This window comes from Equus asinus, chromosome 19 (assembly GCF_041296235.1).
Source record: "Equus asinus isolate D_3611 breed Donkey chromosome 19, EquAss-T2T_v2, whole genome shotgun sequence".
NCBI classification, from domain to species: Eukaryota; Metazoa; Chordata; class Mammalia; order Perissodactyla; family Equidae; genus Equus; species Equus asinus.
Window position 1 is genome coordinate 14,082,025 of NC_091808.1, and position 16,396 is coordinate 14,098,420.

At 38.9% G+C, this 16,396-nt stretch overlaps 1 protein-coding gene across 4 annotated transcripts in view; it reads right to left on the minus strand.

The window, feature by feature from the left end:
* Positions 1 to 16,396, minus strand: part of NYAP2 (neuronal tyrosine-phosphorylated phosphoinositide-3-kinase adaptor 2) — a 253,006-nt gene that overhangs the window by 64,646 nt on the left and 171,964 nt on the right. For all 4 annotated transcript variants that reach the window (XM_070489631.1, XM_044751477.2, XM_070489632.1 and 1 more), the window contains one exon: positions 2,723 to 2,932. In XM_070489631.1, the coding sequence (XP_070345732.1) occupies positions 2,723 to 2,932 (210 nt within the window). The remainder of the gene's footprint in view (positions 1 to 2,722; positions 2,933 to 16,396) is intronic.

A 16,396-nucleotide genomic window follows, 5' to 3' on the forward strand; every position in this document is an offset into this window, starting at 1 on the left:
TTGCCCACACTTTGAAATGTTTGGATTCCCCAGGGTCCAATCTCCATTTCTTTTCCATCTCAGTTTCCTGCTATTCTAGTTGAGAATTATCTAGTCTTGGGGTTCTAACCACTCCAAAGGTCTCCAGTCTCAGTCTTTAATACCACTAACTCTCATTAGCTCCAGACCTGTAATTCCAAGTGTTTACTAGCTTCTCGGTTAGATGTCCAAGAGAACTTCCAATTTAACTTCGTCAAAATTTGTCCTGACTTTTCCCAATTAAACCTTGTTCCACATCTCATATTAATTATCTCTATCTTAGCAAATGGGCTCCCAGTCACCCATGCTTGAAGCCTTGGAGTCATCATTGGATCTTTCATGATGGAAACTGAATTATACTATATCTATCTTTAAAAATATTTAAATGACTACAAAATATCCAACACATAATGCTCAAATCCTCACCAGGATGGGGCAGATACTGTCCACTGCTTATACATCATCCTCCTTTATCTCTGCCAATAGACTGCTGATTTCATTTCCAGGTACAAGGCAGGGGCCCCTTGACTTGAAGGAAGGAAGGGCCCTCTATAAGCACACGGCAATCCCATTCCTCTTCACTCAGCAATCGGTCCAGAGGACGTGCTCCCCAGTTCTGACTAACTAAAGGGAGTGTCTACTAGGGCATGATGTCCAGAACTGTCATAGACAGCTCGTGATGGTGAAAAACATCGTCAAGGGTGGCAGAACAGAAGAGTTCGAAGGATAGAAAGTTCCCGGGTCCTGGATGACTCACTCAACAGTTGCAAAACACCTGGAGCTGCCTCCTTCCAGATGGGCTGTTATAGGAGTTCACAAAGGCCGTTATCACTTAAGCCTCTGTTAATTGGTACTTTGTGGCTGAACGTATTTCTATCTAATACACAAGCCCCTCAGGATGCCTGCTGTCGGGTCCTGGCCTACTTTGCAGTTTCTTCAGTCAATCTTCCCCCATCCCTCACACCAAACACACTAGGTTCCATCCCATAGTGCTTTAGGTTTTCATCCAGAAGCCAGACTTCTTTTCTGTCATCTTCCTAGGGAGCAGCTCTTGATGTTTCAAGCTCTACTTCAAACGTTACATCCTAAAGTAATTGTTATTTTATCCAAGAAAAGCCTCTGATTGTTCTTGCCAAAATCATAACTTCCCAAGAAAAACTGATTGATTTCTCTTCTACTTCACATTTTATTTGTATATAATACATAATACTGCTGTGATCCATTTGTCTGTCTTGCATTTGACTTTGAGCACTTAAACGCGAAGATGTCTTATTTGTCGTCGTGCTCTCAGATCAGAACAGTGACTGTTATGTAACAAACACTCAAGTAATGCTTCTGGTTTTTATAAAATAGTCTTTGATCATAATAGGAGCAGATATTGTTCATGTTTTTTGGATAGAACTGGTATAAAATTAGATAATTTTTTTAATATTAATAATAAACCTAAAATTAATCATAATTCCTAACTGAATAGTGATGTTAACCCTCTTTGGCGGTGGCTTTTTTTCTTACAGAATACTATTTGTCCCCTATGTTTCTTTTTCTTTTTGAGAAAATGCACAGATATCATCTTCTCATATATCTATAGCTATTTATACTTTACTATCAAAAATATATTTTTACACTTCTGCTACATTCACATAATGTTCCTTCTCCCGGACTTGAACTCACTGTCGCATTGGTTATCCATATTGATTCTTGATATAGCTCCATCACCAAAGCTTTAAGTTACATTTCAAGTCTAGGGAAACTATTGCTCTGTTTCTGGGTGGGTACTGTTCTAGAAACATCCTTTCCCAAATACGGAGACCATTCATCCTGTTTCAATTTTAACTTGTGCAAGACTGTCAGAGAGCCCACAGGCCCAATTCATGTAAATTGCTTTCCACGATGAGGATCCGAGTTGAAAAGAACATTAAAGAATTGGTGTTTTCTTCAGAGCCCTAAAACTCTTAACGAATAGAAACCTGAAAACTACAGGCGATGGCTTGATTATTCGTTGTTTATTTCAATTGACAGCTCTCTGTGAGTCCATTATGTAGATTAATCGGTTCAAAGCAAACATATGCTGCTTTCAAAAAATTGATGTTTAATAATATTTACCTCTTAACAATGCAAGTCTGCACGGCAGATTTTAATTTCAACTTGTGAAATGTAAAGGTGTATTCGATTATAATTTTCTCTCTCTTTTGACATAGATTTGGAAACTGAGTACCATGCCCAATGCCCAGTTACTGTCTTCAGCTCACCACTTCAGACGCCTCCCAATATCTGCTCTCTCTCCTGCCTTCAGATCATCTTTGTTACATTTTTATCCTCAATTTTACTTTTTGTTCAGTTTTTCTTCCAGTTGCCTAAATCTTTTTGGAAGCAAAGGAGGCATAAACTCTAAATCACTTAAACTTCATAAATTAAAACTGCTTTAGACGAGCGCTCTAGATGCTTCTGAAGAAACTTAGTACAAATGTTTTGAGTTGTTGGGGCTGCCACATTGCACAGCTCTAAGAAGCACCATTCAATTCTCTGTCATCTATTTGAATAATGCTCCCTAGAGTTGCATTTATTTGTGTGAAAAGCTACTTATGCTATCTCTATGAGTAGAGACAGAGATATCTGTAGTTACGGGTCTCTAAGGGATAATTGTCTAAAACTAGTTTCTAGAATCACAAGGAATTACCGTCTGGGAGATCATTATCTTTCTTACCTGAGCTGTGGTTTCCTGCTAACAAGGTGGGGCTCACAGAACATCTTCCCAGTCTACTGGTGACCACAGGTGGCCCTGGCGTTCCATCCCATTCCTGAGCTTTGATAGGCTCTCTGGAGGAAGATGCCCCGTGATGCCCTCTCTCTTTGCTGTCCAACTTTGGTAATGGCTCCGTGCTGTGGCTTCGGACTTTCAGTTCCTCTGTCGATTCTGTGTATTAATCAGAATTACATTCCGTTAAATAAAAGTCAAATCCTTCCAAGATTCCCTTAAAAAATTAGAGAATGATTTTCTAAAATGCTTTCAAAGTGTTTTTGGAAACTCACACAAGTGTTGGAGATTACAGCGTTTAAATTTAACATGGATGGAGATCAACATGGGGCCTTTTTTCTAAGGTGTGCCAGTAAATATCGCTGGGAAATAGTTTTCTCTCTGGAGGAGGAGAACCTCAATGAATCTTGAGTCTTCTTTAGTAACTCTGTCTTGTTTAAAGAGCACTTTACACTCAACCTCTTTACTTCCTCACCTTCCATTCATTCCCATTCTGCTACCTGCGGTGACATGAATTCAGCCCAACCACTCTACTAAAACTGTTTTTGTTAAGGTCACCTAGTGCCATTTAGTTGGCAAATTGAAAAGACATTTTTTAAGCGATTTTATAACTCTTTGGTTGTTCTCTTCTTTATATCTTCAATTCTCTCGCCTTTACTGATGGCCCATCTTCCTGTGTTGTGTTCTATGTCTAACACCATTTCTGTGTCATTTATACCTTCTTTTCCTCCACGCATTGCTTACGTGCTGTCTATCCCAAAGTTCTAGCTTAGCCACCGTTCTTGTCATTTTATATATATTCTTTCTGTGATTTTTATCTTCCAGGATTCAACTAGCAGTCATTTGACTGTTAGCGATTTCTAAATAGTTTTTTACACCCCTAACTGTCTGCTGGCTGAATCCACCTGGATGCTCCATGGATGACACAAATTTAACATTTCAGATACTACATTGACACCATGTTTTACTAAACTAATGGGTTCTCCTGTCCAGCCAACCATCCAAGCTAAAAGCTTGTCTCTCCCTTTCTTTAGCTGCTTCTCCCCAAATCCATCAGTCAGTAGATTCTGCAGATTTTATCTCTGAATATCTTCCTCTCTCTTCTGTTGCACTTTGTATCATGTCTATCTCAATTGCTCTGGTTCAAGTTCTAATCATCGCCCTTGAATTATTGCAACTTGTCTCCTTGACTCTCTCCTTGACTTCCCAGAGTACAAGCCCCATATACTGTCAGAGCGATCTGTTTAAAATGCAAATCCAATCAAGTGTTTTTTCATGGAAGGGATGTGACAGCATTCTGTAATGCACGTAGAGAAGTGTTAAAAACAAAAACACACGGGCCAGGTGGTTAAGTTTGCGCACTCTGCTTCGGCAGCCCAGGGTTCACCAGTTTGGATCCTGGGCACGGACCTAGCACTGCTCATCAAGCCATGCTTTGGAAACATCCCACATAGAGGAAATAGAATGACCTACAACTAGGAAATACAACTATGTGCTGGGGTTTTGGGGAGAAAAAATGTAAGAAAAGAAAAAAGAGGAAGACTGGCAACAGATGTTAGTCCAGGGCCAATCTTCCTAGAAAAAAAAAAAAATTAACCTTGTAAAAGAAATAACAAAAACAAAAATGCAAACCTGTTTATGAACGTACCCTTGACTAAAATCCTTCCAGAAGCCTCCTGTTATCCAGAGAATTATACCTAAGCTCCTTCTTACGACCCACAAGATTCTCCACCATCTCACTCTTCCCTTCCTTACTTCATCACTTCCCACTTGAACATTTTATTCAAGAAACATCACTAATTAGTTGCAGCTTCTTCCTCCCCACTCCATCGCCAACCAAAACAACACCGTTTTCTGTAGCTAATATCTCCTATGTCCCCTGCTTTGAATACCCTTATATCTTGTCTTTGCTCTTTAGACTCTCCTCAGCCCTGGTTACTCAATTTAAGTACCCTCTGAAGCCTTCCCCAATATCACCACCCCATGTTGGGATATGGTCATCTCTGCACTGACATTGTCTTATATCATCTTTCTACATATCTGCTCTTCTCAAAAGGCCCTGAGTTCTTTGAAGGCAGGGACTGAGTTTTGTTCCTTGCTTTTTTTTTTTTTTTTCCATTTGGTGCCTTCAGCACCTAGCATATTGCTCAGTGGGTATCTAATTAATTAATTAATTTAGTAGGTTTCTCAACTCCTCAGGCATCTTTCTGATGGGTGTAGGAAATCCAACGTCCCTAATGGAACAGGAGAATCAAGCGAGTGTTATGAATGTATTAGAGTGGCACAGAGCTAATAGCATTTTGCAAAAATCTGATTATCTAACAATCACAGTTGTAAAATTCACCAGGTTGAAAGTTTAAATCAAACAAAGAATCTTTGAGAAAGAGTATAATGAAAAAAATCACAGAAATGGTTCAGAGAATCTGGACTCTGTTTTCTTTGCATGTAGGTTCAAATAGTAATCAACTCTCAGCAGTGTGATAATCCAAATATCACACATGTTCCCCATTATCTGAATCTGTGGGGCAGAGAGAGAACAGGTTGTAATACATAAGTAGCCCTGGGTGAGGAATCTGAGGGGCCCAGCTTTGCAGCCCTGGTCATGGTCATGGGCTAGTGACCCATATCACTAAGATCTTGATTTCTTCTCTTGGAGCCTCATTTTTCTTAATAATGAAACAGAGATAATACCAGCTCTGCCTAACTCCCCCAATTTAATCTGAAGGATCTAATAGTATTCTACATTTTAAAATATTTTTAAAACTAAACTGAGCAACATATGTAAAAACTAGTATTAATTTAAGTAAATTGTAGCCATTTATCCTTTATGAATTTATTTAATCTTTCTACACTTGGACTAGATAATCACTGAGAGGCTGAATATACAAACAGAAAATTGCCGGACCACATGAAAAAATAGAACTGCACCCACTATCTACAGGAAGGAGCCCAGGAAACCAACCTACTGTCTGTCTATAAGTCAGATGTATAGGAAGTCAGACCACTGTATCTAGCAACCAATCCAGGAAGTCAAACAATAACCTGTGTGACAGTTGGCCCCAAAAGCCAGGACTTGATTAATAACTGACAGCTTCCAGAATTTTGGCCCCTGCTTCCAATATAGGACCAACTAGAGGAAGTCAACTATGTACCCCTAATCAATCACATAGGACGCCCTGCTTCTTCTTGGCTTGCCTGCAACTTCCCCATGACAACAGCCTCCACTTGGGGCATATCTGCTTTCCCACTCTTCTCCCTGCCTCTGAGTCTCCATCAAATGAAAGTGATGGAGGCTAACTGTCTTGCTATAGTGAGCTCTGAGCAAATAGCCTTTGCCTGTTGTCATTTGTTGGGTCTTCATTTATTTCCACATTGCTATAGTCCCTCCAGCTCCAAGATGCTCTGCAGTTGTGTAAACACATGTCATGAATATTACTCTACGAGACAGAACTTAAACCAAAAGAGTGGTCTCGTAATAACCTTAGAAAGATTCCTGGTCTTTAAATGGGACTGTAGATAAGACTAAGTCCCAGTTACACTGAAATCAAACATAAGAAGTCAAAATGTTTTTAAAGTAATACATTCTAGCATCATAATTACAGCAAGACAATTTAACCAACACTTGCTTTTCAGTGCCCCGAGTCGAATGGAATAAAATCAGTATCAGAAAAGATCATAGACTATCTCCAAGCTGTTTATTCACAGTTTCAAGGAAAATGTAACTCTGGTTTCCAAATGTCACAGCCTCAAAGCCTAATGACCCATCTGTTTCACTCCACCTTCTCTTCTAGATTTTACACAAACCATTGGGATGCTTGCTTTATTACCAACGTCTATATTTTTTCCTACTGCTCTCATTAAGCATTTACCATTTTTTGTCTTGTCTCACACACATACTTCTACCACTGGAATTGAAACTAATCAAATTAAAATATGCTCGATCTTAACATGGGGTCCAATATTGTTCTTGCAGGTTCGGACAACACTTTAGTAGGGAAGGCTGAGGCTGTGTGTCAGGGCACCTCCACCAGCATCACTTTCTTTATTCTCATTCAAATTACTTGCATACACAATACCAGGGAGGTGTCACTTAGGTCTCAAACTTCAACTAAATAAAAGCCCAATACAGCTTTGGAAACAAAAAGGAGTCTTTTTTTTCTTTTCTCCCTTCTTTGTTTTCAAGTCCCAGAGGTTAGTCTTCAGTGAATTTTGGCAGGTATATTTAGCAAAACTTGAACAAAAGGATGGAAGAAATCATGCTACTCAGACTTGTGCCTTTGTGCTTTAGCATCTGCCTCCTAAATAGAAGGCAGAGCTGAAAAATCTGTAAAAACAAGAACCCAAAAAACCCATAAGTGTATTATTGAGCATTTTATTTGGGAATAAATTTGATTTCCCATATATATTCCAGAAAAGCTTCCTACAAAATGCATTTTCTATTTAAAATAAATATGAAAATCTTCAAAATAGCCATTGAAAAGAGACAAATGGAAAGTGGACAATTAGACTAAGAAAAATATACGATATTGGAAGCTCAAAGAAATCTATTCAGAGGAATAAGGACATATTTATCCATATCCATATATACCAATGTTTTCTTAACGTCTTGAAAGCAAGATTGATTTTAGGAACATAAACTTTCCAGAACAAGATCAATCTTAAGTACTGTGGTAAAGTTTTATGTGGAATCTAAGTTCTTTCAGTGTTCACCATTACAACCCAACATGTAGCACAAGGCCAACTATACAGAATGTGTTCATCCTCTATTCACTGAATGGACGACTGAATGTTGTTTATTGATCTAAAATCTGATGCTTACATTGAAACTTGACCTTGAATTGAAATCTTGCTGTGAAAAAATGCATGCATTATTTCATTACATTTGTCTTTCAGACTGTGTGTTTTGCATACTATTGTCTTAAACTTCTTGCAGTGTTTAAGTTGAAGAAGACAAATAAGGATAAGAGATCAAGAGCAATCTTCTCATGATGAAAATATTCTTTCCAGGATTCCAATCTCTATCACACCTCATGCTGCTAACTCTGAAGTTCCTTTTCAAGGTTTTCCCATTTTCTGCCTCTTTATGCTGTCTCTGGGTCTTCATTTGTCTCTCCGGCCTCTACCTCATCTCTCTCCCTCTCGATTCTTGCCCTGTACCCTGGGCCACCTAGAGCAATTTGCCTCCCCAGGTCTGATGGCTTTCACCATCAGATCTGCTCCCCACAAGATACTGAGTTTGCCCAGAATCTTTGATTCACTCTTCCTCCTCAACATTCGCTCTCTCAACAATGACAAGGTGCTGAGGATTCTTATAAATCTCCACAACCTAAAAATCCTCCCCAAACTCTAGAGACAAAGAAAACTGTATGGCACCAATGGACAGTTACATATGGCTGTGTCAACTTGTTAAAAATGATAGCATTACGCTGTCTCCAAACTTGCTCTTTTTCTGGCTGGAAAGATCATGATGTTCAGAGTTAGACAACGAGTTCATATTTCAGCCATGCCATTTATTTGCTATTTCACCTTAGTCAAGGCTACTTGACCCTCAATTTCCACATCTGTAAATGGAGATAATAACGATTGCCATTATCGTGTTCCTGTGAAGATTAAATGAGATAATGCATTTAAAGTTCCTTACACAGCATTGCTAGCAACTATTTTATTTTTTTTCTCAGCATTCCTTTAGGTACCCAAGAAAGACAGTTGGCCATCATCCTAAACTACCTTATCCCCAACATGGGGAGTGTCCACAACTTCACCGTCTTCAGGACCCTGACAGGAAACAGAGATGTATAATGCTTTTCCACATTTCTCACTCACCACCATCACTGCTTTAATTCTAGCCTTCATCTTTCCTCCTTTATATTATGAAAAACTCACTACCTGCCTGCCTCCTCTCATGGTCCCCTTCAAGTCCCTTTCTACATTACTTCCAGAGTGAACCCAAAGGCTTCCCGTGGCCTTGGAATCAGCCCCAGTGCTTTGGGTTTGGCCCTATGGCCCTTCATGAACTGGATTATGGTAGCCCCTCTACATTTGTCTCCCATCACATATTTTAATTGTGGGGTTTGTGAGTTATCTTCTTTATATTTGCCATTTCTTCAGCCTGATGTACTTCTCCCCCAAAATAAGATGATTAGCTAATCAGTCACATCTCCTTGTTTGGGATTATTTAACTTGGATATTATCATTCCAGAAAGTCTTCTCCTAATTCCTTTCCTTGGTTTGAGTTAAAGATGTGAGTGAAGGGTTAATATCAGGCATGGACTACTCCAGTCCTGCCATTTTGCAGTACTTTCACCTTTGTAATTACAGTAAGATAAAAGTGTGACATTGCACTCGCCCTGTTGATTGTAAACCCCTGACTGTTGGTCTGCACCTGGACAGGTGAAGTATGAGGTGGTATGACATTTGTGGGGAACCAAGGCTGTAGCTCCTTTGGTTCAAGGTGACACATTTGTGCCTTGGTTCTCATTCCAGCAGTCGTAAACCTCCTGTGAGGTAGCTGTGTATATGGTAGCTGCTGGGCATACCCATGAGGGGTAGAGGCAAACTGTATTCTATAAACTCGTTTAACAGGGTATTATGTTAAACCATTCATAGTTGCCAACCCAACCTCTGCCTCCCATCTCACAGTACAGAGAGGTCATGCCTTGCGGTCCATGTCAAATCACTGTTATTACTTATTACTTATAATTGTTGACTTACATGTTCTGGTCCCCCCACCAGACTGTAAGCTTCCGAAGACTAAATACTACATCTTTCATGTTGGTACTCATTATATAATTGAGTCCTCAGTGAAAACTGATAGGACAAATGAATACATGCATGCTCCTCCCAGGACAGTTAGCTCATCAGCTTTCACTCCTGCCTCTAACTCCATCTTGGGCCATGATGCGCAGCCTCTCCTCCCACCTCTCCAACTCACCCAGCACATGGGCCATGGCATGAACCAATAACCCTCACTGGAAAACACGAGTTAGCTACTATAGCCAAAATTATTTTTTTGTTAACTCTTGCATGTTTCTAATTGACTTGCTAATGATAGACCAGAAAACAAGTAATTTGCCTGGGAAAAATTAGCATTATTTGGAAATATGACCAGGACACCATTTTCTTGGGTGAACTTAAGATTCCATTATCTTTTTTTTTTTTTGCAATATTTAAAAGGATTAATTTGTCATGTAATTAAGTTGTTTCTATGAACATCTAGATGATTTAGAAAAGAGGCTTTTATACTTGTGGTTTGTGACTATTGTTATTCTTGAAATTTCACACTCTTAAATAGGGATCCCCTGGTTTAAAATATGGACACTAATTGTGCCTGGCAATACAGGGACCAAAGCTCATGCTGCTGATAAGCATTTGAGCATCCTGTGGACATAAAGAGCTCTTTAGAATTGTCCCCTCATATTCGCGTAGTCAGCAGGATCGAAGTCTCTCACTGTATTTCAACTGCTGAACAATGAAAATAATGAAAGGTGATCGAGGCCGATTAATTAGGCAGAAAAGACAACACATTTGAAATGCTAAAGGAGCTACTGAACGAAATTGCATTACGCATTATCAGATAGGTATTAGATTCAGTCATCAAATTTTAGAGCTGAAAGAGACCTTGGAAATCACAATTGCGCCAGCTCATGAAAAGCAAGGTGTGAGTACATGTAATTGCCGAGACAGTCATCCTGCCTTGGGAGGACAGGTCTGAGGAGGGGGTGTTCCCCCCTCATGGGAAAGCTTGGCTCAATTTTGAACATCATTAATTGCTAGAAAGCTCTTACATAGAACTCAAGTCAGCCCCCCTCCAAGCACCACCATTTGATGGTTGTTGGTAGTCCTGTCTCTGTTGCCAATCTTCCTTTTTTGCTTGAAGAAGACTGTCCCTGAGCTAACATCAGTGCCAATCTTCCTCTATTTTGTATGTGGGACACTGCCACAGCATAGCTTGATGAGGAGTGTGTAGGTCCTTACCTGGGATCTGAACCTGTGAACCCTGGGCTGCAAAAGTAGAGTATGCAAACTTAACCACTACACCCCTGGGCCGGCCCCTATTTTTGCTTTACTTATTTATTTTATTTATTTATTTTTATTATTATTATTTTTTTTTTGGTGAGGAAGATTGGCCTTGAGCTAACATGTGTTGCCAATCCTCCTCTTTTTGCTTGAAGAAGATTGTCCCTAAGCTAACATCTGTGCTAATCTTCCTCTGTTTTGTGCATGGGATGCCACCACAGCATGGCTTGATGAACGATTTAAAGGTCTGCACCTGGGATCCAAACCCAAGAACCCCAGGCCGCCAAAGAGAGCATGCAAACTTAACCACTACAGCCCTGGGCCAGCCCCTATTTCTGTTTTAAAGTAAACACTTTTAACAATGCAGAGTGAAGCAGTCTGTCATCCCTTGGTCACATCTTCTTCAGAATACAAATCTAGAGCTCTTCCTCTCCCAGTCACCCTGGTCTGGACACTCATTGCATGTCACTGTGTCTCTTAAAACTGTGATGTCTGGAGTTGATCAGAGCCAGACAGCCTGACACGATGAGTCCAGGCAAGCACTGGGGTCCCCTCCTTGCCATTCGATTATTCCACCTCCTGAGTCTCCAGGGAAAAGAGGGCAAAGGCTCCCATGTTGCCACAATGAAAGGGCACCCGGGAGCAGGGGCAATTTTTTATTCTTTATTATTGCTTTTTTCTCCTGTGAACTCTGTCATTTGGGGTCAGTTGTGTCAATTCCAACAACTAAGGGATGCCTTCTCTTCAAATATAAATAGAGAAAGCACAACAGCTTAGGCATCTGGAAATTCCATGGTTTTAAATAAAATCGGAAAGAAAGTCCAGATTCATGTTAAGAAGACACGTACGGTAAAACCTTGGTTTTAACAAAGTAGTTGAGGCACACTATTTAATAACATAACAAAATAGATGACAGACATGGAAGTAGAATGGAATGTGCACAGAATACTAATCATTTTACACGTGTAAAAGCAGCTCAGAGCCTTAGAACAACTTGCTCAAGGTCACACAAACGGCAATTAGCAAAGACCTGATAAACAGGTTTCCTGACCAACACCCAGCATATATCTCTCACCATAAGACACTGGAACTCACGTACGGACATATTCAACAGTTCTTTTTTCATGGTTGCAAGGAATAACACTTATTTGCAGAGTGAAAAAATAAATAGAATTTTAAAGACCATGCTTTGTCTTTAACAACTTTCAACCAAATGTCCACATGATTTATTCAGTTGTTTGGGGGGTTTTTTGCAGGCTTTTTTTGGTGAGGAAGATTGGCCCTGAGCTAACATCTGTTGCCAATCTTCCTTTTCCTTTTTTTTCCTACTGCAAAGCCCCAGTACATAGTTGTATGTCCTAGTTCTAATTCCTTCTAGTCCTTCTATGTGGGATGCCGCCACAGCGTGGCTTGATGAGCAGTGCATAGGTCCATGCCCAGGATCCTAACCCATGAACCCCGGGCTGCTCAAGCAGAGTGTGAGAACTTAACCGCTACACCACTGGGCTGGCCCTGTCAGTTTTTATCAATGTCTGTGGGGACTGTAGAGATACTGCCAAATTATCTCTACCTAAGAAATCTTCACTGAAGTCATCAGGCATAGCTCAAGTGTTGACATATTTTAGTAACACTTTCTTTAAAAAATTCTAGTATCGCAGGGCAACGAGATGCAATTTGCTCAGAGAACATAAACTCTATTTTTGTTTGTTCTTGTAATGCGGAAGCCAAGAAGACCAGTGGGCAGAGACTAGCCAGATGCTGACCAAATCTGTTTGTTCTCTCTGGACAGACTGTTAAACCATACTTCCCAGCATTCCTTGCAGTTAGGGAGAGCCATATAACTGAGGTCTGCCCACAAAAATGTGGGTGGATGTGATGTATGCCACCTCTAGGTTTGATCATAAAACTTCCCACAAAATCCTCATCCTCTTGCATCTCCCTCTTGCTAGCTAGGAATTTTTGAGGTCCTAGGTGCTAGAATAGCCACCAGATGGAAAATTCTCAATAATTGTGGGGAAAATTGCCCATCTTCCACTGAACCCACTAAGTGATTGTAACATGCCTGTGATACATGTCCTGTGACATGAACAAGAGATAAGTCATATATGAAGCCACTGAGGTTTTGGGGTTGTTTGCTATGGCAGTTAGATTATCCTAACACAGATTTTAACAGATATTATTTCTCATTTTCCCTCTTATAAAATATAGTTTAAATATAATATCCTTGAGTTTCTAACGAAGACAATATTTTTATCGGCATAACAGAAAAATGAAGGACAGAGAGATTAGTTAAATTGCTAAATACAGTACAAGAATTCAGCAAGCAATACTTCTCTCTTAGCTCTACTTGCAATAAAAATACAAAACTGATAAATATATCTTTATTGAGTATTTAATATATATTTTAAATACTAAGGCTTCAATAAGTAGGTACTGAAGGTAGGAGTGGATAAGTTTCTGAAATGATCAAACAGCTTAGACATTTTATTTATATTCATTTGAATGAAGAAAATGCCATTCAAATTTTTTCCAAATACTTTTTCATCCAAAATAGTAGCAAAGAACAAAATCTCTAAGAAACAATTTTAAAAATAAGATTTTTAAAAACATTTCACAAAGAAAATATTTACCATTTCCTGATCATAAACAACAATTTAGATATAAATTAGATATACTTGGGTTTATGTTAAAATAAATTAAAATATTTCTCAGAAATATCCAAACAGTAAGCCATTCTGGAACAAGTTTGAGATGATCTGAAGTCTATTCTCAGGTCAGTTCAATAAAACTTCCCTTCCTGAGCCTGTTTCCTCAGATAAAATTGTAGATTTGAAATAAATTATTCTACGTATCCTCCTAAGTGTAAAATTTTATACGTCTATGATACCAAAGTTCCTACAGAAAGCAAAATAGTTCATGAAGCTTCAATAATATCATTATTTCTGTTCCAAAATATACCTCCACATTATAGTTCAGAATGTTCTACATTCTTCAAGGTGACTTTTTTGTAGTTGAATTTAATTCCCCTTCCAATCAAATCACAGTGAACTCTAAAATAAATTTAAAAAGTGAGCTCTTAAAAATCATTGATGATTTGTTTACGATCATTGGCAAACCCAAGATCTGACATTTTTCCTGCCACCTGATTAGGAGACTTGAACTAAATGGGAGTTCTGGTTAAAAAAGGACAGATTCTATCCTCAAGGTTTTTCCCTATCTGTAAAAAAGGAAAGTGGATATTTCCTAGTTACTATTGGAAAAGTAGAAATGTCAGCACTAAACAATGTCTTACAAACAACAGCAGCGGCACTGTGATTAGAACTTCATGTAACCAGTGGCTACTATGGATCAGATGCTGCACTAGACTCTTTACAAACAATATTCCCGATCCTTACGTGACCTTCCCAGGCAGGAACAATGATCTCCTTTACTGTTCAGGAAAACTAAGGGTCTTGTGCATTAACAAGCTCCCCAAGGACAGTGAGAGGCGAGCACTTGAAGGAACCAGGATTTGAACTCAGGTCTTTCTGAACACATAGCTGCACCAGTAATGTTTTGTTTCGTTTTCTTTTGTTTGGGCTCTTTTAAGGAAGATTATTTACCTCTTTTTAAAAGAATCAAAAAACAAACTTTATTTTTAAAAAATTGCGGATTGTATAAACACAAAAATTAACATGGTGAGATTTGGGAGAAATCAGTTGTCAGTCTAAATAGCACAGATTACACACAGCTCTGCTCCTGAGAGACTTCAACACATAAGTTAGAAAGAAGTCCATAGTAGTTTTCAGTTTCAACATACTGAATAATCCAAACCATAGTTATCAAGTGCTATTTATCAGTAACAGTGAAATAAGTCAGAAAACAAAGAACATGCCTTTTTTAAGACTGCCTTTAGCAGTTTACTCTGACATATTTTTTGGATTTCTTTGATTAAAAAAAGGAAAGTGAAGAAAAGAATATATATATTTTTTCTTATTATATTCAGTCAACGGTAAAATGTATATACCCCGCTCCATCTGTGTAGACCGTGCATACCAGGCACTGTGACAGTGAGAGAATAGGCATGGACTATAAAACACCATGACCTCTGCTGGCATGGGCTCCTCATCTAAGGGAGAGAGAAAACAATTACATGAATTAGCACAGTATTGGAGCTCTGAAAAGAGCGACAAGGAGAGACAGTAGTGCAACGAAAGGGTATAAGCAATGATTTTCCTAGTTGGGAGGTCAAGAAATCTTGATTAAATAGTGATTCAAAGAATGACAAGGGGGGGGGAGTTTGATGAGTTTTGTGGCCAGAGCAAACTAATTGTTCAACACACATGGCTCTCTCCTTGGTCTGTCCTCCCAAAAGCTGATCCTGCCTGACAACACACTTCCAGCTTAACAAAACAGCACAAGCAAATCCTTTCAAAAGAAAGCTGGAGAGAAACAACAGTTCAGGCTCCATAATGTCAGCCTGTCTGGAAGGAAGGCTTTATATTAGAAAAGAATGGGGCCTGAATTTACATAGAAGAGAGAAAACAAGTTAAGCAGGGTTTTAAGTGGCAGGCTACAGAGTTTATATTTATTTTTGAGGAGTAGGGTATGGTGATGCCATCAGTATTAAAGGAAGATTCTCCCAGGAGAAGTGTGCAAGAAGGACCAGGAAGAAAATGTGTGAGGGGTTATCCCAAGTCAGAGGCTCATTATTAGCACCATCTTATTTCCGGGCACATGAAATCCCCAGAAAGTCCAGATATAACCATCTCAATGTTATGATGTCATCAACTTCCTAAACATCCTTTTCAATGGGGTGTACGGACATAGATGCAAAGATGCAGAAACAGAAAATATTTTGTAGCATACCTTTTTATAAACAATTTTTAGTGTTTGCAGCCAATGCACACAAACCTGTGACTATATACCAGATGAAGATCACTTTTTGGAATTCAAAATCCATCATCTGTCCAATGACAAGATAATCATTTTTTATTAACCAACCTCAGTGTCTAGTCTTAATCTGATGTCAGCGTTTAGAGAGAGAAATACCAGACAAGGTTATGTTGAGAATTCATTAAATAACTACCCTGAACCCAGAGTCAATTCTCTGCATATTAAAAATGGAACATAATTATGGAAAGTGTCCTTATTGTTCAACAATCCTTTTTACTTCAAAATAGTGCATAAAAATGCAAATGTCTCCCTATAATTTACCACATTAGGTATTTATGCCCACAGCTGTCTGCAGCCCCTATAATGCCAATGGTAGGCTTTCAATTCTTCTTTCCCATTTAAGACCTGACAATGCTGAAACTTATCTTTCTCCCTCTAAATCCAGTTCTTCACATATTTGATAGAGAAACTACTGATAAAAATCTCTTAGAGGGACAAATAGAATCCTAAAATACTTGACAAACAGGATTTTAGGATTATGAAATCTTTATAACCTGGGTCAAGCACACATTTTGACTCAGGATGTTTTAAGATGTCTACATCTTCTGACAAATTCCAAAATCGTATCCCAACAGTTATAGAAGACCTGACAGTAGAATCATTCTTAAGTAGGACACAAGGCAGCAAATTAACATACAGCTAACAATCTAAAAAAGAATCTTCTTGAAGAAA